Source organism: Episyrphus balteatus, chromosome 3 (genome assembly GCF_945859705.1).
Source record: "Episyrphus balteatus chromosome 3, idEpiBalt1.1, whole genome shotgun sequence".
NCBI classification, from domain to species: Eukaryota; Metazoa; Arthropoda; class Insecta; order Diptera; family Syrphidae; genus Episyrphus; species Episyrphus balteatus.
Genome location: NC_079136.1, coordinates 9342431 through 9366551, shown reverse-complemented (window position 1 = coordinate 9366551; position 24121 = coordinate 9342431). Strand labels below are relative to the sequence as shown.

General features: G+C 30.0%; 1 protein-coding gene across 3 annotated transcripts in view; it reads left to right on the top strand.

Moving 5' to 3' along the window:
• LOC129913325 (protein serrate) overlaps positions 1 to 24121 on the top strand; it is a 120031-nt gene that overhangs the window by 12155 nt on the left and 83755 nt on the right. For all 3 annotated transcript variants that reach the window (XM_055991934.1, XM_055991933.1, XM_055991935.1), the window contains exons 2-3: positions 23626 to 23743; positions 23866 to 24050. In XM_055991934.1, coding sequence (XP_055847909.1) covers positions 23626 to 23743; positions 23866 to 24050 — 303 coding nt within the window. The remainder of the gene's footprint in view (positions 1 to 23625; positions 23744 to 23865; positions 24051 to 24121) is intronic.

Below are 24121 nucleotides of genomic sequence, written 5' to 3'. Positions count from 1 at the left end.
TCATCATCGAACGAGAAAAAAAAAAAATAAAGACACGATACGAGAGAAGAATGCGCTCTTAATTAATGTGCAGGCAATCTGAACTGAATGCGTTTTTATTCGACTACATTATATGCATATCATATACGAATATAAGGTAGGAATAAAAGTGGATAGAGAGAGAGAGGAACATAATTTATTATTATTTGTTTGATTAATTAATTACCTACGCTGTGTTTTTTATATTATCTTTATTTTATACGATTCAGTTGGGTGCATTATTAAATTATTGTTATTACTTTTGGTTTGTTTTTTATTTAAGTATTTTGCCCCACTGTGAGTTTGAGTGGTTTAGAGACTTGCAGCGGGTGTTGAATATCTTCACTAAGTGTGTTACGGTTGTTTTTGTACAAATATTAGATTAAAAATGTAAAAAATTAAATAGAAAACAAAAAATTTACATTAAGCCCTTATAGGTTTTTTTTTTCCTAATAAAGAAAACAAAATTAGATATAAAAATGGATTTAAGTGCGGTCTTTTTTTTAGGAGAAACAAAAAAGTAACTAATATTTTTAGTTTTTTTTTGTTGTTATAATCAATGCAAAGTAGTTTTAATATTTTAAGATGTTCTGGTCATCTTTTTATTATGATATAGCTGATTTTATTGTTTAAAATGTTTGCTTTAGACACAGAGGAAAGATGATATGGGTTTTTTCTCATAATTAATATAAGCGTCTTGGATTTTTTTGGTTTAGATTCAAAAAGAGGGGTCAACCCTATTAATTGAGAATAGGCGGAAAGGAATTACCATCATTATTAAAAATCGTTTTTTTTTTTAAATTGAAAAGTTGTGTCAAAATAGTCGGAGCTGTTATAGACTCTGATGGTGGTCGAAAAATTAATATTTTTTGTTTGTTTATTTTTTTATGATCTTACAAAATGCTGATTAGTTTTTAAATGATGTTTTTAAATGTCCTTATTTGCAACATCTGGACAAATAAAAAGCGTAGGAGAAGGAAAGTTTTAAACAAAATTTAATTGAAATCTTATTAATGATATGATAAAATCCACTGAAACCCAAAGCTTAAGAAAATATATTTTTTTTATTTTATATAATTCTCAAGCTTGAAGCATTTTAAACGAAAAATCGAGGTCACTTTTAAAATTAAATAAATGCAACAAGCTTATTTTATTAGTTGAACAAAAACACCCTTTTCTTGAAAAATTGATATTTTATAAACGACTTTAAAATTTATCAATGAAATTCTCACATTTTATTCCTTCAAGCAATTCAAATTTTTATGTTTTACCTTTAGGTTCGTTCACTGCGAAAATTAAAAACAAATTCCTTATCAATTCATTTTGGTCATTCGAATTCATGAGAATTAACAAGAACGAACATTTGAATAAATCGACATGAATTGAACGACAAAAAACATTATGCTAAAAATGACTTAGGTAAAGTTCTTTAAATGGATAGTTTAGTATGCAATTTAATTCTACTAAAAAAAATCATATTTGCATCATAATAAGAATTCAAATCATAAAAATTGATGGCGCTAAATCTCGAACTTTTTATGACCTTAAGATAATGAAAATGAACAAGTCAACGACTGGCATACAATTTTACAAACTATTTGCTCCATTTGATAGCTGGCAACTTTTTTATCTTGTTTTATTTTTTTGTTTTGTTTTGTTTTCAATTTGCATTTGTTATGGCCTACATTTATTCCAAAGTGCATTATAGCTATAAAACAAAAACAGAAAAAAAAAACACTTAAGTTATTGTTCTTGGTTCTATTGCCATAGAGCTTTTAATTCATTGTTTTTTTTTTTTTTTTTGATTAACTAGGAAGTTTCTTTTATAGATAAAAAGAAAATTAAAAAAAAATTAAGGAAATAGTGACTTTTATTGCTGTTTAAAAGTTGAAAATATATATTGTTTTCATTTAATGATTTTATCCAAAGACTGTAAAGTCAAAAATGGCATTGAGATTAAAAGATATCAACGATTATAGTTAGTTTCATACAATACTTGAAACGATTAACGATTCGAATTAAAGAAAATTAAAATAATTAAAAATGTGTTTACTTAACATCACAATTAGGTAGGTAATATAAAGTGGAAATTATTTTGTATTACCAAAAGCAAATAAGGAAAACTCCAGTAATTTCCTAAGGGTGACAAATTCATGTCACTCTTGAAGACGAAATTTCAAAATTATATTTTTCATGCTTTTATGTGTTTAATCTTCAAAACATTCAATATTGTTGTGAGTTTAAAGCACTTAATCTTCTTACTTCATTCAAATTGCCTTTTCCCGACAAAAATGTATGATATCACACCAAAACTGAATAAAAAAATTCTTTTAAAAATTCATCATTTCCAAATTAAATCGAAAATCACATTTTTATGAACTTCTAAAGATTAAAATTTTTTATTTAAAACAAAAATCAAATAAAAATTCTATGAAAATGTACCAAACCTTAAGCTTTTAATGGCTTTTTAAGTTTTGTCTTCCCTGATAGGTATAGGTAACAATTTTTATGTTCTTTAAAAGCTTGTTTTTATGATTTTATTGATGTCATCCTATTAGTTAACTTCGTTTCTCTTAAAAAGAAACATTTCCAAATGGGTATCAATAAAATTTACCTTGGGTTCTTTTGATAAAGACAATCTCAAAACAACAGAAAGTAGAACACGGAATATAAATTAATGATGCGTTTTTTTGAATAGAAAGGTATATCCTTCTTGTTATAGAATAGATCGAAATATATTCATATAGGGTGTCAAATGAGACCACATATTTTTTTTAAGTGAATAGACTATTTAAGTGTTGTTTTACTGCTTCTAATAAATTAAACAAGGTTTCTTTAGAAAAATGCAATAAGTAATTTCCATAAAGAAATAAATAAATACAAAAATGCATAGTTTCCAAAAATATTTTTAAGGAAAGTCATTTGAATAGATAAGTCATATTGTTAAACAAAATTAGAACTGTTCCTGTCCAAGATTCGCTCATTATCTTTAGATTAGTTTCAACAATGAGAAAAGATTACTCATTCAGAACTTTCTGAAGACAGTGTGATCGCTCTTTTTTGCTCAATTTATGTAATTAATTCAACTTCGAATATAAAAATAAAGTCTTCAAGCACATAATTCATCTTTGGCATATTGTGAAACAAGACTTGTCCATTCTTGAAATTTCTTGGCGCGCATACATACATTATATTATTCTCCATTAATGATGTCATGTATGGATTCGATTTGGCTTGTCAATCAAATCAATAAATACAATTATGAATTCCAATTTTAATTTTTTTTTTAAGTGACAGGAGAAGGAGATTTTTGAGTTTGATAGAGTGGTGGTCCGATGTGGTGAATTTATGGGGATTTATCAATTTATTGGATGAAATTTAACATTAATTCTAAATTTTGTTTTTGCCATAAACTCGGTTCAAATGTATAACATAACAGAGTCCCAATACTCTGTCCTTAATTATAACAAAGGTTTTCATCTGCGTTATTTTTAGAAACGGTTTTGCAAAAACGATATTTACAGGCCCCTTCAGAAGCGAAAGTTGACATTTATAAAAAAATTTCGACTTATGTTCGCTTCGTCTCACATTTTTCTATTAATTGCTACAATAGCCACTTTAGGCTATTGATTATGTCGAAAAAAACAGGGTAATAAGGAACTAAGACGTTCACGGGTTTTTATTGCAGGAATCGTTGAATGGGTTATAAAAGAAGATAAAACCGCGGAATGCTATTAAATGAAATACCCGATTTCAAAGCCAAAACTTGTGAAAAAAAAGTTTAAAAAGCACATTGAGTACAATTTTCACAAAGACTGTGAACTTCAATACGAAATTGATCGACAAAGTAAACTGCCTTAATTGATTTCTTATCAAATCATGAAAATCATAATGTTCCTATGCCTTCTACTTTTTGAGAAAATTGAAAAATAGATAAAATACTTTCTTTATCGGAATCACTCGTTTATTTCAAAAACAATTGATTAAAATAACTTCATTTTAAAATTAATATTAAGTTTATAATTCTAGCTTTTGAAAAAAGTATCAATCAAAACTGTAAGTGTTGCCGTTGTTTTTTAATAAATTTTTTTTATTTGAAGTATTTTTTTTAGAAAATTGCCCCTCCCGCCAAAACGGGGGGACATTGACCCCCCCCTCCCATAATAAACAATGATTGTATTTAACCCCTCTACAAAATCTCATTATCAGTTCTTGGTGCTTAAGTTATCGTACTTTCCCCTCAAATGTTTCTGTTTTACTTGAGTAAAACTAAAAATGCGAAAAAAAGATAGATTAAAATGGCCATACTTCGGTTAATTTTCAATGAAAAAATTTAGTGAGCACAGTATTTTGAAGCAAATTTAATCTTCTTTTTTTCTTTGGAGCAATGTTTATGTCTATCTCAACCCAAAAAAAATGTACAACTAAAAAAACAAAAAAACTCAAAAAATCGATTTTTTTGATATTTTTTTTATGATTGTTTCGACTATTGTGGTATGGAATTTTTTCTTTCAATTTTTAAAAAACATTATTCCAATAGGAAATTTAATTCTCTACAAAAAGTTTCATATGCAATATATCAAAATTTTGCTTGGTTTATTGAACAAACCCAAAATGGGGGCTTTTGCACCCCTATCTTCAGTTTCCACCCTCTCATTTAATAGCACTCCGCGGTTTTATCTTCTTTTATAACCCATTCAACGATTCCTGCAATAAAAACCCGTGAACGTCTTAGTTATTTTCTAAACTACAAAATCAATAGCCTACTTTGGTCAATTAAAACTTTCAAAAAGAGCTGAATTCTTGGTGTTTAAGTTAAAAAAAACTGCGATAATAGTGCTGACGAATATACAAATTTAAAGAAAGAAGTTGTATTTATTGCAATTAATTAGTTGTTAGTTTTGAAACGATGTTTTGATACGATTTTCGTAATATTTATATGAATTCTAGCAAATGATAGCTTGTTTATTAGTTCAGAGAAAATTATTGATGCTTGAAAAATAAACCAACTTAATTATTTTTAAAATAGACGTAATTTTTTTTCGGAAAAAAGAAATGAAGTTATTTTAGCATGAGCTCATAGAATGGCTGCAAATATATTCAAATTTTGTATACTCAAAACATTCGTTACTTCTATTATAAAAAGTCAATTTACATAAAAAAGTTTGTATACTTTTATAAAAAAATCGATTTTTGGATTTTTATTTTTTTTTGTTATTATATTGAATGCAGAATAGAGAAATGAAAATTTTTGGGACATAAACGTTGGCAAATGTAAACAAACCGATGAGACTGATCCCGTTAAGAGATTTTTAAATTGCTTTTTTAGCACAAAGTTCCAAGTTATAGTTCCTATTTTTCTTCTAAAGCACGCGCTGATATATGGCTTATGGCTATCGCTACCAATAAATTAGACCGATTTTGCTTAAAAAAAACCCTACAAATTTTGGACAGCAATCGCTGCACAATCATTAATCTTATTTCGGTTCTTTGTTCATCAGTGAATTTTTTTTTTAATCGTCATATGCTGTGTGTGCGTCTGTTGTTTTTTGTAAAAAGCAAATAAGGGTTTGGTGTTTATATTACCTATGACAAGTATTGACATAATTTGATCAATTTGCCTCCGATAAAATGTTATGTAAATATTCACCAGCTATTGCAAAAGTTCTAAGCTCTTAGGTGCTTTCTTAATCTTAATTCATTTGGGGTGATTAAAATATGTGAACTTTTACATTGACAAATTAAAAAGTTTAAAAAACAGCCATTATCATTTTTCATAGCCGAAAACGCGTTAATACTAATTTTCATTTTGTCTAAATTTTGTATAAACTCAAAATTAAAATAACCTTCTTATGAAGCCAACATTCCTATCGCATTTCATAAATTCACTTTTACCCGAACAGTCATTCTAAATTTAGTCATCTTCTATTCCAGTTATTTAAAAGCCTGGTGTAAATCCATCTTCTAGCTATTTGTCTAAATATAAACTCGAACTAATCAATTTCCAGATGAGTTCTTAAGATAAGATTCCACACAAAAATGGTGCATTCTTAATGGGGGCAATCATTAAGACTGTCTTTGTTCTGAAATGTCCATTTATTCTTGATACACAGACTCACATCGATGATAAAGATTTTTTGTGAGGAAAAACTTGAATACCTTATACCTATAGTCTACTCCTGAACATGATATATTTTCCATTTAACAACTGTCGTCAGTTAATAAAAATCAAGTTTATATATTTTTTGTTGTAGCTATTCAATAATTTAACTACTTATGATATCCTGCTGAGAGTTGGCAGAGTCTGACTTCATATCCCCGTGTGTCCCAATAGTAACTTACCTTGAAAACCACAAATGAATCGATTAATAATTATTTACAACATTTTATTTTCGATTTAAATTTTAAAAGATGTGACTTCCATCTGTTTTTTATTTTATTTTTCTTCTTTTTCTTTAACTAAAAGAGACCGCAAAATTTGCATAAATGTAAGACTATTTATATTTTAAACAAATCGAGTAGAATTTAATTTAATTAAAAAGTCCTTAACGCCGTTGTCAAATGCAACGACCAACGACGACGTGACGGGTCCATGATTCAACAAAAAGTAAATAAAAAGAAGAGGTCCAAAAAATTTTCGGACAAGGAGTTTTGTATAGGAACCTACACTTTCTTGTCGCCCCTGAAAAAAAAAAAAACTAAAAAAAAAACTTAAGACAAGAAATGGAATCAATTAAAATTAATTAACATATGGATGCCCGAACATGCACCTGAACATAACACAAGATCACCAGCGAGAGCTGGGAATTCAATAAAACTTGTCCCGATCGAGTCGTTTGCATTGCGTCTCTTCTGACGCAATTCTCAGAAAACCCCAAAATACCATAGCACCACTCTTTCTGTCCCATCATCATCATCAACATCATTGTCGTCGTCGTCCTAAGGAAAGGGTAAAAATAAGGTAGGTGGCGGTGGCGGTGGTGGAGAAGTTAAAAAAGATCACCGAGAAACCAACAAAACCGACACAAAACCTTCGGAGAAGGGTAACCCTCTCCTTTCTGATGATGGCCTGATGTGAATATTTCGGTTTGCCGTGATCTTGGGCCGCGCTTGTTGCTTATCTGACTTTAATTAAACGGAATCTCATAATAAATTATCTTCATTAGTAGAATCTTGACCATCGAGTTTCGTTTTGTATCACGTTCTGCGTTTAGTACGATCCGATCCGATCCCATCCGATTCATCCGTTTCTTGTCCGTTTTTCTTTTGGATTCGTCGTCGTCCATCTCCTGTAGGTATCGTGTCGTGGTTGTTGTCCGCGTTGTATAGTTGTCTTTGGAAGTCTTCTCTGATGCCTGATCGTATAACGTAAGCGCATTCCAATGGCAGCAAATAACACATCCATCCATCTGTGTGCAACTTAAGTTACTCTTCGTTTTCTTCTTCATCGTTTGTTTTTCATGTTCAGTCTTCTTATCTGGGCGGCATATTGTTGTGAAAGAAAAAGGATTAAAACTCGCACTTGTACAGGAATACGCGTTCTTATACGCAACATCCTGTTGTACCAATATAACGCCCCACCTAGCCCCACTGTTATAAACATCACCATTACCCAAGCCACCATCGTCATCGTCGTCATTGCAATCGCGCGCATCGTCAGCAATGACAAGCAAGTTGTTAAATCAAAAAGTAGCCGAAATACAAAACGCTTCTTCTTCTTTTTTATTTTTGTTTCTTTTTTTTGAGTTTAAGCTTAACGAAACGAAAGACGGCGACGGACGATTGGAATTTTTATTATTTTTTATCCACCGACTGAGCCACGCAATACCTTTGGTAAAGGAGAAAAATATTTTAACAGTAAAAACCCTCATTAGAGATGACTCCATAATGAGGAAGAGTCTTTGAGTTGCATAATCATGTTGGTCTGCAGAGTTCCCGGATAACTAGTAGTTGAACTTGAAAAGTTAAGAACGGTTACCAATAAATTACTCCAATTTTTCTTCCTCTACTTGATGGGCTCCGTTTTCTTTAACAAGTTGCCAGTTTTTCAGCTTTAAAAAAGGATCTGGAAGAGAAAAAAAAGTAGTCGACGTGTAAGGATTTCTGTTTCCAATAGAACAATTCAGCTTCTAATTATAAAGTTTGAAAGAATGAAATTGACCATAAAGTTAATCTTCTTCGTTGGCTATAGGTCTTGTTTTGATTCTATCTTATCTTCTGTGTCGACGAAGAAGATTAACTTTATTTAAAAAGAAAGGGTACGGAATTAGGAAGTATTTAATGAAATGGACCTACAGTTTTCTGACCACTTTTTCGGACTATGGAATCTTTGTAAAATCCTGTTAACCTGAGTAAAAATAGAACTCCGCCGAACAACAATTTTTACTCGGATAGGCGTGGAGACTGGATTTTAACCCAGCACGGAACATTTTGTTTCTGGTGTGTACACTGGAACTGAATTACTGAATGTTAATTACATCCCATAAATAAGTAGGTACTCAGTCAGTTAAGCACAAAGTTCAACTTTAAGTACTAATCAGGAGTACAAAACTTTAAACACTTAAAAACACCGAAAAATTTAAGAAATTGCAAATATTGCATAGAAGCAATCAAAAAAAATTCTTTGAGAGTTTTTGGAGGTCAAAATCAAGACATGTGATATTAACCCCTTGTAGCTCCATGTGACATATCTGTTACAAATCAACAAAGATCCCACAAAAGCTGTACAAACTATATTTTTCTGCTTTTGAAGCTTAAAATATAACATTATTTTTTAATATTGCTTTATCGAAATAGTACACCTTTTTTTATAAATGGCACCAATAGTTTTTAATTGGCAGTTTATGTTGAAAGTTCGGCGTTTTTTGAAAATAATCAAATTTGTGTAAAGTCTACGAAACTCAGAAAAAAATATTTTTCTTGCATAAACTAACGGGGTTTTATTTTTGGATTTTAGGAAAGCGCCTAAAAAGAAATATTAGATAGTCCTTTATTTCAATTTTTGCACTTATATTAAAAAAAATAAATTATTTAAACTTATTTTTTGCTCCGTAAATTTCAAAATAACTTGGTACCTAAATAATGAAAATATTGAATTTAAAAAAAAATACGTATTTTATTGTATTTAAAGACAAGTCGATTGACATTATTAATTTTAAAATTAACGATCTTGGGTTACAAGGGGTTAACTTAGAAAATATTCAGTAATTTTCCATATAAGAGGTATGGTCTTTTTCATACATTTTTGCCTTTTTGGCCTATCACTTATTTAGGATTTATGCTACTTTAGTTTGATATATTTTGTTTTATTTAGTTCTTTTGGAGTACACATGATGAGTGATATAATACAAATTTGCCTTTTAATTTGCATTTTAGATAGAGAAACCTCGATCCCTTATAATAGTTTCAAAACTCACTTGGTTGCATTCGGTTTGGAGGCGTAGATCCATGAAAAAAGTTCATCAATTTTTTTGCGAGTTTTTGAAAAGGTTTGTATGGAAAAAACTAAATTAAATTCAATTTGAAAGTTTATTAAGAAAAGAACATTCTTACTATTTTTCAATTTGATATCTTGGAAAAAACTATAGTTCCAAACTCACGAGTAGTTTTTTTCTCTGAATCTTTTCAAAAATGTTTTTTTTTCCTAAAATTAAAAAACTAAAAAACTAAAAACTGTAGCAAACCCCAAGTCAAGTCTAGTGGAATAACTTTATAAGGGTCCAAAAGGTGCTGTGTGAAAAGTGTCATGTTTCTAAAATATCGATAATAATATAAAGTTATTTTTAAAGCAATTAAAGCCAATTTTAACTCTTTATTTTTCTGTTACTCTTTTATAAATTTATGATTATAAACAAATTTCATATTTCTTAGGCTCTTCAAATCAAACAATATGTAGGTAGGTTGAAAATATATTCACATAATTTTTTGATGAACTTATTTCTTTAAGTGGAACGAAAGTAAAGGTGATGCTAAAATGTTCATACAAATTCATCTGACTTTCTTCTATCTAAAAAAAAAGCCAGGTGCCAACATTAAAATATAAGCAAAATACTCGGCAACCCTATTTAAATGCTAAAAACACTATACAAACTTAATTTTCAGCCAAAATGTATTTGATTTGATAGAGTTAAAGACTAATGGCAGATTTCATAAACATAGGTTAAAGGCGTAGTGCAAATTTGCGAAGTGAAAATTGTTCAAATGTTAATATAGTGAAAAATATCTTGTAAAGAAAAAAAATTGCGTTACAATTTTAATTAAATGTAACACTGCCAAAAATATTTGACCGGTTGATCATTACTTGTCTAGTGACTTATACCTTAAACTTATTGTGTGCATGTAATTCTGCTACAATGAGAAGTAATGAAATTCCTGCTAAGATTTATTATATTAATTCAAAGTTGGTAGTAAGTCAGGATTCTTTCTGTCTAGCTCTAGTTTTCAAATACCTTCATCGGAAATTTTTCGAACTTACATATTTCAGCCTTCACAACAAAGCATCAAGTAATAACTTTATTCTTAAAGTAGGGTCTTCAGATAATTTTTCTGATTTATGTATATCTTATCTGATGTTGAAAAGTGGTTGAAAGCTTGGATTTGGCAGTTTTATATTCGGGTGTGTGTATATTCGTTCTAACTTAGTCGTTTGGCTACAGAGTTAAAAGTAGGGGTCTTACATATGATCCTTGCAGTACTCTTTAAACTTTAAAGATTTCCTCCTTACAAACTGCTTCAAAGAGAGATTTCACTGTGAATCCTTTGTGAACGATTTGTTAGATAGTTTCCTTTTCCCCGTATTCCTCTCCTTTTCGATAACACCGATCGTATTCGAATTCGTATATACATTCGATGATGATGACGATCATGATGATGATGCGGGAAAATGTTCCCACCTGTGCGCCTCTGTTTTGTTGCACTGCGCTGCAGTTAGTTGTGTGTTGTGTTGGTATGTTGATTGGTAATATTGAAACAGGTTTTCTACCGATGAATATTTTAAAGTACCTATCTGTATCTTTTTTTTGCTCCGATCTCCACTATTCTTCTATCTCCTTTTACTCCTTTAAACAACTCATGGATTTGTTCTCTCTTCTAAATTCTGATGTTGAAAGAATAAAATTTCTTCAACTTGGGTTTTCCTTCTTCTCAACGATCACACACCGATCGATGATCGGTGATCTCAACTTTCGTCTGCTGAATTGGATGCTGTGTGCGGTGATGCACCATCACCAAATCACACACAATTTTCAGAACCAGAAAATCAAAAGACCAGAGAGAGAAGAGAAGAGAGACCCTTGCGTTTTATTAATGAACGAAATCACAGCCAAAGTCATTTTTCGAAGATGTATGGTGTTCCTTCGTGGCAGCGTTTATCCATGTGAATGGTGTTTAAAGAGGCCTTTTTCCTTAAACTTACATACGCTCTATCATCCTGATGATCGCACATGACGACTGATGTTGATCGTCGTCGTCGATTGGGAATGGGAATCGGTGTGTGTTGAGGGATAAAGAGAGATGATGGGGATTTTTCATTGGAATGGATTTGATTGAGGTTGGGAACCATGAAATTAAGATCAGCCAAGGAGAGTGCGATCGTACACACACACACACACACACACACACACACACGCACACTAAAATAAAACAAAACGATCAAAAAACCGACTACATGTATACGATCGGAAGGGAAAATGAATTCATTAATGTTATTTATTGAGGTTGGTTCAATTTTTCGTGTGTCTTTAATGTTTTTTATACCTTTTTTTTTATTTTTATATATTTTTTTTTCTTTTTGTTTTTAAGAGACTCACAGATTTTGGAATAATAATTAAAAAAGTTTAATATACTCTGTCGTGATCTATTAACTTTGTTGGTGGTATCAGCAATTTGGTTGTATCTTTTTTTTTTCTTAATATTATCTTGATGAAATAGTTTTTTATTCTTTGCCGGTTTTAGGTAAGAAGGTAAATAATGAGGGACAATAAATTATTTTTTATTAGAAATTGATAAGATACTTTTTTTGTTTTTTTTTTTTTTTTTTTATTAGAAATTGGTTGTATAACTGTCAATCATTTTAGGTATTCTCCAATACGGGGATATGATTAATATATGTGTGAACCAAGTTAGAGAGAAATCAAATGAATTATACGATTGTAGAAAGGCTGTTGAAATTTTGATGGACGCAACATTTGACATTTTATGCGAATTTAAAATTAGATATTTTTTTTTGTGGTTTGTTTGTTAGTTTGATCTGTCATTGAGTTAGTTTTAATGATGTATTTTTGTTTGAAAAACTATGATTTAGGTGAGATTGTAAAGTTTTATAATTTAAATGAATTCTGATTCGGTAACGCATTATAAATGTTTAATTATCTAGATAATTAGGTAGCCTTTTACTTGGTATATAATTGGATAAAATTTTTATTTTGTAAAGGTTAAATTTTGAAAAAGGCTTAAATTTTAAAATAGAACTTGTCGTTACAGCTCTAAACAATTTTTTTAAATATGATGACGACTGGGTCACAACGAACTTGTTCTTATGGTAAAAGTTGCTTTGAGAGTTAGAGCTTTTAATGTAAAAATTTTCATTTGAATCAATTATATTTTTTGAACCTCATAACAAAAGTATGCCGTTTGATTTTTTGTTTAAAAAAGAATTCTTGGATTATTTGAATATAACAATTTTTAAAGACTTTTCCAAAAAAAAATTGCATTGCAATGCAATGCAATGAAGTTGAATACAAACATAAAAACAAAACATCAATAAAATTCTTGGAGTTATTTTGAAAATAAAAATGGAGCGAAAGCTCGATTTAAACAAAAAATAAATTTTATACGTCTCACGTCCAAATTAAAAAAGTACTATGATTTTAAAATCGATTTAGTTTAGGTGAACTGCCTCTTACCCAATTCTAAGTTTAGAAGTTAGATGTACCTACATGTTTTATTACCGTTGATTTTTTTTTTGTTTTTTTTTTTGTTAAAATCGAATTTTGCTAAATTCGGGTCTATTTCTAAGAGCCATTGAGTTTTCAAAAGAAAACAGGAAATTGATTTTTTTTTTTGAAAAATCCTTAAATATTTTTTTTTACTTGCGATATAGGTACTATAGGGCAAGTTAAGGATTCGTAAAAAAAAAAAATACGTGGCATTACGATGATGGAGAATGCCGAAAAAGTGGGTCCGGCAATTCTGTCTGTCTGTGTGTCTGTCTCTATCTGGAGCTGGAGCCTAAACGAGTGAAGTGATTTTCTTCAAACTTGGTATTTAGCAGTTTTGGGTGATTCCCTAGAGGTTAAATTGAAATTTTATTTTTATGACCAAAACTAACGGTACCTGCCATATAACGGAAATAAAAAAGTTAATTTTTTCAAAAACGGCTCAAACGATATTGATTAAAATTTTTGTGTGTAGTATTACACATAAAAGCCAACTTTTGAAATAAAATTAATATTTTTTGTACCGTTATAAACGGTACCTGCCATAGAACGGTTTTTTTGGTTTCTAAATATCTCGTACAAGACTCACCCGATTTCAACGAAATTTTTAATACAAAAGCCTTTAAGTAGAAATAATATTAAAATTAAAGAATTTTCAAAAAACACATTTCTGGATTTTTAAAAAATATTTAAAATTTTTTTTTCGAAAACCTTTTTATTGAAAACGGGTTCCTGAAAAATTTTGAAATTTCGTTTTTTTGTGTAAATTAATTATTTCTTCAAAATGGCATACAAACTTTTTTTTGAAAAATGTTAGAAAATTTTTATATATAAAAAATTATTTTTTTAAAAAACGACTTCAACGATTTTCGAAAATTTGTTTCTATAAATACCTTTTTATATAGGAAATAAAAAGGCATACTTCGTTTTTTGTAAAAGATCATTTAAAACGGTGTTTTATTAATTATAAAAACAGATTTTATTTTTTTTTTACACTACGAGTACTTATGAAATTTCTTCAAATTATCAAATTTTATATTTCTTGAATAAAACGCTTTGATCATTAGAGTTACTTTAAGCATAAGAGCAAGTATGTGTGACCCCAGTCGTGCAATTTATTTAAATATTTGTCTTTATTTTAAAATTAAGGGTACTTAAACGTTTTTGCACAAAAATGTTCGTTGAAAACTGTTAAATCTTTTACGAGTTTTAAGTCACATGTCAGGTTCCGTTAATAACAGCAGTTTTAAATCAAATCATTTTGATCATATGGAAAGTATTTTCCGTTAGTTTTGGACTTAAAAAATCAATTTCTTCTGTAGGAAATCACCCAAAACCCTTCACTACCAACTTTGAAGCAAATCTTCTTAGTGAATAGGGCTATAGATTGGTTCAATTTCAAGTTTCAAAGTCGACCTAGGGCCTATTTCACGCTTACTATACATTTCTTTTATTTTACAAGTTCGAAGATTTCTTACAAGTTCGAAGTTGAATTGTCTAAAATATTTAATTAATGAATTCTTCAAATTCCTTTTTTTCCCACAATTTTGTTTTATATATTAAAAGTCTCAAATATGTAACTTTTCAATTGCGTCAGCACGTGTTTTACAGGGTGACACATGTTAGAGATCAATATCCTCATTAAGAATAGCAACACAACAGTTATCATTAAGTCGAAATAAGTATGTAAGTATGACTACTTACATCAACTAAATTATAAACACTAGGAATATTTATTTATTTAATTGTGTACACACGAACAAGCATTGGTCATTAAATGGACCCCTAAGGCTATCCAGACATCACAGCAAGGAATCCAATGATGAGTGACTGCTTAAGTAGTTAACTCATCTATTTTTATAAAATCTTTTAACTTAGCTGTCAGCAATTAAAAGATTTTGTAGTTTTTTTGTGTGTGGAAAAGATTTAAACTTGAAAAGTAGTTAATAATCAGCAACCCTATTCTTCAGTCTTGATTAGATTTTTTGAACCAAAACGATTTCCTGCTTTAAGTAAAGATTTACCAACCATCTTGCATAATATTTCATCAGACTTTTTTGTTTTTTTTTTTTTTTTTCGACTTTTATATTCCAATCAAACTTCAAAAAATTTTCTCACCCGCTGAATTTATTGGTGTATTGTGTTTCCTCGAAGCTTACCAATAAAAGTGCATTCATAAAATGTAAATCTTCAATCTTCGTTGGCCTTATGCTATAATGCACCTTAATTAAGACACTAAAACACACTAACCGTTAGATGAAAAAGAACAAAACGAAAGAAAAAAAAAAACAAAAAATATAGAGTTTTTTGTTTTTTCTTGATCTACAGGTTGTCATAATTTTCACACAACTGGTTTTCATTTTTGTTCTTCGTTGTTGTTGTTCATGTATTTCCATTTTATTCGTAAAAATAATGGTTTTTCTTATCTAAGAATACTGATTTTTTTAAATCACCTACCATTTTTTTGTTACTTTTATCGTGTCTTCTTGTTTCGTTTTTTTTTTTGTTTTTTAATATTTTTTTTGCTTCTACCGAGCAGGTACTTAAAGTATTGTTATCTTAATTTCTTCATTAGTTAACTTATTTAGCATGGTATTTGTATATTTTACATTAATTTATGACTTTATTTTGTTAATTTTTTGTGTCTTCTTTTTTGACCACTTTAAAAAAAAAAAAAAAACAAAGCAAAATATTGTTTTTTGTCTTTTTTGTTTTTGGTTATATTTTTTGATTCCCAGTGTGTGCGCACTTAAACAACAATTTATGATCTTTTGTATTAAAAATTGTTTTTTGTAGATTTTGTTAATTTTCTTTAATAAACAAAGTGAATTATAAGCATTAAATATTTAGAAAGATGGGAAGAATAGGTTGTTTCAAGTTATTTATTTAGTTAAGATTGAAAGAGGAAAACATACTTTGTTGTGATTAACATTCTATTGTTTATAGGGCTTATATTTTCAAGCCTTTTGTCACAGTTTAGGAGCTTATGTTGCACCTGTAAGCTTACTTAATCCCGGAATTATTCTTTAATCTTTAGAAATGATAAGAAAACCTGTGATATTTACTGGGTCAGTGATATCTTCTGGCCAAGCTGTGATATATATCACAAGAAAGTGATAAGTGACCCATATGTGAGCACTTTGTGATACTTACGAAGAAAAATCCTATATCCCATCATTGTAATCTGTGATACTTAATAAGATAACCCGTGATATTTGCTGGGGCTAGTCATGATACTAACCGGAGCAAGCTGTGATACTTATTAAATTAGCATGTGATATTTACTGGAATAATCCATGATACATATGAATGCAACCTGTGATATTATTCAAGAAAGCATGTGATACTTACAGGTACAACCCGCGATACTTACCACTATAACCTGTGATTATATTATGGTAAACAGATATGCATATTAACTGATGCAATTTGTGATACTTACAATGTCAAACGGTGATACATACCGAGCTAACCCATGATACTTACCGATGCTTCCCTGAGAGGTACCAAGCCAATCTGTGATAGTTACCGGGACAACTTTTTATAGTTATCAATTAAACCTGTGATATTTATCAGGGAAATCTGTGATACTTACCAGGGAAGCATATGGTATTTCCCAGAACCACCCCTTGGATTTTATTGTTTCAAAATGTGGTACTACCCAAGATAATCTATGATATTTTCTTTAACTCGCTGTGATACTAACAAAAGCACCTTTGATACTTACCAAAGTAGCATTTGATATGTGCAATCTGTGATATTTAGCAGTGACGAACCATCATAATTAAACGGACTTGCCGTGATACAAATCAAATCAATCTGTGATAATTATTTCTACTAAACCTTTTAAGTTTTTCTTTGGTTTAGTACTATAAAATAATTACTCACTCAGTCAATTAAAATTATAGTCCCAAAATATAACTCTCTTTTCTAAACTATTTCGAGAAAAAGACTCACCTAATTACAAAATGCCCAGAAACTAAGTTATTATCTTAAACATTTTGACTAAACTTTTTTAATTTCCTATTCAATTTTGTAAAGCATAAATTTGGGAGAGAGAAACCATTTAACAATTTGGCCTAAAGCTCTACACACAGAAATGAATTTAAAATTAAGACAAGGGTCAACTGATGATATAACCTTTCAGAGTCTTTTCAATCATTCCGATTGACATTAATAAGTGGCATCAAGTCGAAAACAAGTTGACAGGGTTTGTTAACGGTGAGTTAAGTGTTGTAACGTGTCTTCTTCTAGTTTTTTTTGTTTGTTTATTTATTTTTGTGAGAATAAACTGCTGAAGGTAGGCTCTTTTTTTATTATTCATGCTTTTGTGTCAAAGTTAGATCAATCCAAAGGTATTTGCAGAAGATGCAGATGAAGAAAAAAAAAAAAACTCGAACAACCAAGATAATATTTATTTGACACTCTAATGACATTCTCCAAAAAGGTTTTGATGTTTCTATTTTGTCGATTTGAGGATATAGAATTTCAAACAATTCCTAAGATTCAAAAGCATAAATTAGATAAATGTCAAAGTTGTGTATGGATAAAATCAAAGATATAGATCAATTTCTTTTCAAGCTTTTAGACAACTTTGAATCTATCTACCAATTGACTAAAGAACAAAATATATATTCATTGAAGTTTATACTTAAAGTCAAAACGATAAAGTTTTGTAGATTATGTTTATTATTTAATTCAGTTTTTTTCTTTAGACGAATTGAATGTTATAACATATTGATACCAGCATAAAGGTAAACAAACTTATTCAACAAAACAATAGTCAAAAAAGTCTTTTGTGATAAACTGACAAATTGATTTTTTTATTTTTTTCATTCACAAGAAGAAGAAAAAAAAAGACGTCACCTTATCAAAATCACTGGAAATATTTATAGATCCGATTTGAACATTGAATATTCTTTTTCAATAAGAAAACAGGAAATACGGTCTTCAGATGGAAAAGAATGGTTTTGTATCTTTTTGGTGGGAATTTTTTGTTTTCTTTGCCTTGTATTGCGTTGAAGAAAGAGCTACTGAATTGATTTTATTCTTATAATAGTAATAGATGCAAGGCAAACAAAAAAGTTTAAAAAGAGCGGATCAATATGTTTGAGGAAATCATTAGGTCTTTAATATTATGCAAAAGTATGAACACAAAGTCTATTGATCTAGCATGTTCTTGATTCATATTCCAGTGTTTAGCTAGCAAACACCAACATAAGATTTAACTGCAACAGATTTTTTTTTTTCAAATTTATTATTCCGAAGAACACGACAAATTGGTTAACAATGACAAGTTATTTCCGTCCAAGCTCATAAGCAAACTTTTTACATTGATTTCAGAACAATTTTAAGAGCAAGTTCTTAGTATTGGATGGATGTAAATTTGACTGAGTAAGAGTATTGATTTATGTTGAATAACTTTTAAAATTTTAAACCTATTATTATCGTAAAAGCCTTCTTTTAAACGAAACTACTTGTAAATAATAACGATATAAAGTTGTTCTTTATAAACTCGTTGAGCATAAATTACACGGTGTAACACTCAAAATATACGCGGGCGGAGACCTATCACGTTTTTTAGAGTTTTTGATTACGAAACGGTATTTAAAAAGTCCCTAACACCCCCAAAATCTGCAGTTAGGGGCAAAAAACGGTTTTTTTGACCTTCACCCAAAAAAAAAAAATCTAGCTTCGTCAAATTTTTACCCATTTTCGATTTTTTGAGAAAATTGAAAAATAAAAACAAAAAATATTTTGAAAAAAGAAAAATCTGATAAAATAATTTTTCTATTTTCTCAAAAACTAGAAGACTTTCACTGTTCGATAAGGAATCAATTGAGGCAGTTTTGTGTGTGAATAATTTTTTTATTTTAATTCACAGTCTGGACAAAAATAGTATAAAATGAGTTTTTAAACAGTTTGTTTCGCCTATTTTTAACTTTGAAATCGATTATTTTAAAAACTATTGGTTATAATATATGGATTTAAAAATTAGAATTAAATGTACAATTTTGCCTTTCGGAAATGGTATCATTTATTACTGCAAGTGTTGCCGTTGGTTTTTAATAATTTTTTTTATTTTGATAATTTTTTTTAGAAAACTGCCTTTCGGAAATGGTATCATTTATTACTGTAGGTGTTGCCGTTGGTTTTTAATAATTTTTTTTATTTTGATAATTTTTTTTAGAAAACTGCCCCTCCCACCTAAACGGGGGGAGATAGACCTCCCTCCCAAAGAAAAAAATGTTTGTTTTGAGCTCCTCTACAAACCCGTTATCAAATCCTGGCGCCCAAGTTATACTACTACGTGCCGAAACAACATTTTTGTTCTACAGGGTGTCCCAAAAGTAATGGATCAAACGAAATATGCTGATAGGCCAACTTTAGGGCTCTCAGAATTTGGTAACTTGTTCATCCCAAATCCTTACGGTTTTCGATTTAATGCAGTTTTTGTGAAATTTCGAAAAATCCCGACTTGGCAACAGTATTTTGCTTCCTCTGCCCATAATTGATTTTTGTTTTTTACAATTCTTTCACTAAAACATTGCCTAATAATAAGAAATAACTAATTAATCAAAATATTTTTTATTTCATATGCCATTTTGCTGCAAATTAATTAACAGTTCCATGTTTTATAAAAACTCAATTTCTTACTTTTATTTCAGAGCATCATCCCGAAAAAAATTTGTATGGTGTGACACTGGTTTATTATTTTAAAAACTTGCCGTGTTATTGCAGTTTTCAAAAATGTAAAAAAGTTTATAAAGTTGAAATTAGAACGAAAGATATTACAATTTGAATACAACAAAACAGGGCTTTTCAGAGAAAAATAACAAAGAAAAATAAACACACTTTCTTGACTGTTGTTTGTTTATTTATTTTTGAATAAAAGACTTGATTTTTGTTTGTTATTTTGCTCTGAAAACCCCTGTTTTGTTGCATTCAAATTGTAATATCTTTCGTTCTAATTTCAACTTTGGAGACTTTTATACATGTTTAAAAACTGCAATAGCACGGCAAGTTTTTAAAATAATAAACCAGTGTCACACCATACAAATTTTTTTCGGGATGATGCTCTAAAATAAAAGTAAGAAATTGAGTTTTTATAAAACATGGAACTGTTAATTAATTTGCAGCAAAATGGCATATGAAATAAAAAATATTTTGATTAATTAGTTATTTCTTATTATTAGGCAATGTTTTAGTGAAAGAATTGTAAAAAACAAAAATCAATTATGGGCAGAGGAAGCAAAATACTGTTGCCAAGTCGGGATTTTTCGAAATTTCACAAAAACTGCATTAAATCGAAAACCGTAAGGATTTGGGATGAACAAGTTACCAAATTCTGAGAGCCCTAAAGTTGGCCTATCAGCATATTTCGTTTGATCCATTACTTTTGGGACACCCTGTATACCTAAAAGTTCGAATTTCTGTATCTGGGTTGAAATCGAAAAAATTTTTTTTCTAAGCCAATTTTAAACTGATTTTCATAAAAAATACCTCGTTTGATTTGGAAATAAATATTATTTTAGATTATATTTTTAGAACAGTATGCTGTTGTGAAAATATATACTTTAATTTGATGTCGAAGGTGGATAAACGACGAAAAAAATGGAATTTTTGAACTTTGACACCTTATAAATTCTAGGTGGTTTAACCGAGTTACATGTTTTATACATTGTTGAAAAGGTATATTTATCTTCTATTAGAAAACTGTAAAAAAATCGAAAATGGGTAAAAATTTGACGAAGCTAGATTTTTTTCAATGGGTGAAGGTCAAAAAAACCGTTTTTTGCCCCTAACTCCAGATTTTGGGGGTGTTAGGGACTTTTTAAATACCGTTTTATAATCAGTGCGACTAAATCTACAAAAAGTGATAGGTCTCCCCTCGCGTATATTTAAAAAACCTCATTTTTTATTGGAATTAGGCGAAAAAATATTAAATAATTTTTCAGCAGCTGCGCTCCAAAATTGGCATTGAAGCAGTGATACTTTAAGTTACATTATCTAATTTAAGAAAAGAAGCCATGATTAAAAGAGCTTTTCAGTGATGAAAATGGCTGTTAATCTCTGGATATTGGTTTTGTCGCATCGGAACGTGTCTCACGAATATCCCTCTCCAAGTTGTACAAAGAATTTCTCAGTCAGTAATCTTCTTTATTCCCTTTAATTGATAGTAATGGGGAATTTGGAGTTATTTAGATTCTGCACTACTTTTTCATTTAAACTTGACCTGTTTTAGTTCCAGACAATCCATTTTTTGGTCTAAAGTTCGCCTAACTCATTTTGATATAAACATTAGGCTGGGTCACAAATGTATGGAGAAATTTTTTTTTGCTGATTTTTATACGGGCACAGTGATGAAAAGGTGAATAGAACAATAATATAAAGTTTAGTTATAATCAGACTTTATCTTCTGCCACGGTTGCCCAGCCAAGTTTTGTATGAACTTTGGCCCTAAAACCTTAGGAAAAAACTCAGGCCTTTTTCGAACCATTCTAACTTTTGTTTCAATAATGTCAAACATTTCCCACTCGTTTTATTTGTTAACACAGTCCAAATCAAGCTCCTCAAAAAATTTCAGCTATGTAGGATTAGTAGTTTCTGAGTAAAAGGCTTTAAAAAATCGCAAAAAGAGTAGCTGATTTACTCCCTAACACACTAACTAACATATGATAAAAATTATGGCAAACTTCTAGTTTTCGTAGAAACTTGTTATGGTCATGGATCTAGAAGTACACACAAAGAGAAAAATCGAAAAATTGAGATTTTACATTCAGGGGGCGTGGTAACCGCCCATTTTGGTAGAATTATTATCAATTATTAAAAAGTATACTTCTTTATACCCTAGAATCTTGAAACTTGGTAGAATTGTAGTTAATGCAAAGGAAACATATTCAAACTTACGATTTTCTACCTTGGAGGCGTGGTATCCCCTTAAAAATAATAAAAGTAAGATATAATGTTTCATAAATTAATTACCTAACAAGTCTTAGAAAAATGTAATTTTGGTTTTTTTTTAATTTCTCAAAAACGACAAAACATTTTTGCATCCGGTTTTCTGTTTTTGCTCACAAACAAGAGCATTGAATTTTGAAAACTTAAATAGAACTTAATCACATAAAATTAAAAAAAAAATTAGTTCGCAAATTTAATAAAATTTTTTTCAAAATTTTGATTTTGAAAATTAATTAATTTTTTAAAAACTGTTTTATAAAACAGCTTTATTTGAAAGCAAAATAAAAAAGAGATTTTGGGCTTAACAAAAAGGTATAACATGTTGTTGTAGGTATAACCGTTGATTTTTAATAATATTTTTTCCTAATTAAATCATTTTTTTTTTTAGAAAATTGCCCCTCCTGACTAAACGGGGGCGAATATTAAACCCCTCCAATACGTTCGGACCCAACCTACACGCTTAAGCTTTTTGACACATGCTCCTGAATTAGCTTATATAAGAAATGAGATAATAATAAATTAAGCAAAGCATGTGTGGTTTTTAGGCAAAAATCAGCTTTTTCAGAAATGAACCCACAATCCGGAGGCACTTAGGGTTAAAATAATAAAATGAAATTTTACTTATAAGCTAACCGAACCATTTAGCACCTTTTAATCGCTGAGCCTTTTTGAAAATCCAACCTCTCAGTTTGGGTAATCTCGTACTAAAAACAGGGCCTCATAGTTTCAGATTCATTGCGTGTGTCACCTTACTCTCAAGCAAGGAAGTAAAAATACTTCTATAAAGCAGCTAAATGACAGCAAAAATATGAAATGTTTTAATTTATTGAGATTAGAGTTCAGTAATGTACACACACTTGTAAGCTTTTTTGACAACAGTCTCCGACCCAAAAAAGTAATGATTTCACAAACTTCTATCGTACTATCATACCATTCATCTAAGACTTGTTTGGCCTCAACAGTCTACAGTTCAAAGTAAATGTTGTCATAAAACTCCCCAGTTATTTCATATTTTATGACTCTCTGTCACTTGACCACCTAGTATAAGCTATTTCTTGACAAATTTCAAGCCCCATGAAACGACAAATGAAATCTAACTCATTTTTTGTTTTTTCATTTTTATTAACTAACTGCGCACTTAAAAAAAACTCCATTAACTTAATTTTGATTAAATACCTACTCTCTTGAAAGTATCTAGACTAAAAAAAAAACCTCCAAAATAAATTAAATTTCGCAACGAAAAACCGTTATACATATGAATGAGTCTAAAAAGACTGAAAAAGACCCTGGTTTACAACACGAGCTTAAACACAAAAATTGCCCACATTCATTTCATACGTTTATCGGTGATACCTTTCTAAGTAAAATGGAACTAGGGGTGCCTTTGGGACCTCTCAAGTCAAGAGTTCTCTCCTCGCATAAAGATTACATAATCCTGACGCAAACTCCAAACGCATATAAAATGAACCAAGCGACATGTGCGTCCACGCAACTTTGCAACAACAAGCAAGCAATGTGCGCATGCGCAACTAACTAAAGCAAATTCCAGTTCTCTTGTTCGCGAGAGGCAATTTAATTAGACTTGCTATTAGAGCCGACATTATATTTTAATTTGCTGAAATTATTTGTCATGTAACTACATTTTGTATTCGTTGTCTTCACAAATTTTTTTTTGTTTTCCTCTACTCTTTTTTACGACTAACGCGAACAGGTATCAACGGCCGGCAACTTTGAGCTGGAACTACTAGAAATCTCGAACACAAACAGCCACCTGATGAGTGGCTATTGCTGTGGTGTTCCTCTAGAAATAAGAAGTACGAGAACAACAGGTGGGTAACTTTGCTGTGCTTCTTTTTGTTGGTCTAGTTGAAGCTGTTGTTATTGCTTCAGCTTCAACTAGAGTTTGTATAAGAGAGGTAACATAATTAACGAGATGGTTTACATTTTGCAGATTGTCCGCCATGTTCGACGGCGTTCCGGTTGTGTCTTAAGGAGTACCAGAGTTCGGCGCCAGAAAGCTTTACGGCCGGGTGTTCATTTGGCAATTCGAGTACGGGCATCCTTGGAGGCTCTAGTTTTGTGCTGAGTGATCCCGGAATTGGAGCTATTGTTCTGCCATTTACATTTCGCTGGACGGTAAGTTTTTTTGTTGTTGTTGTTTGTTACAAATTTACTATATTTTTTCTGTGGTTGCTGTGAGAGCAGGA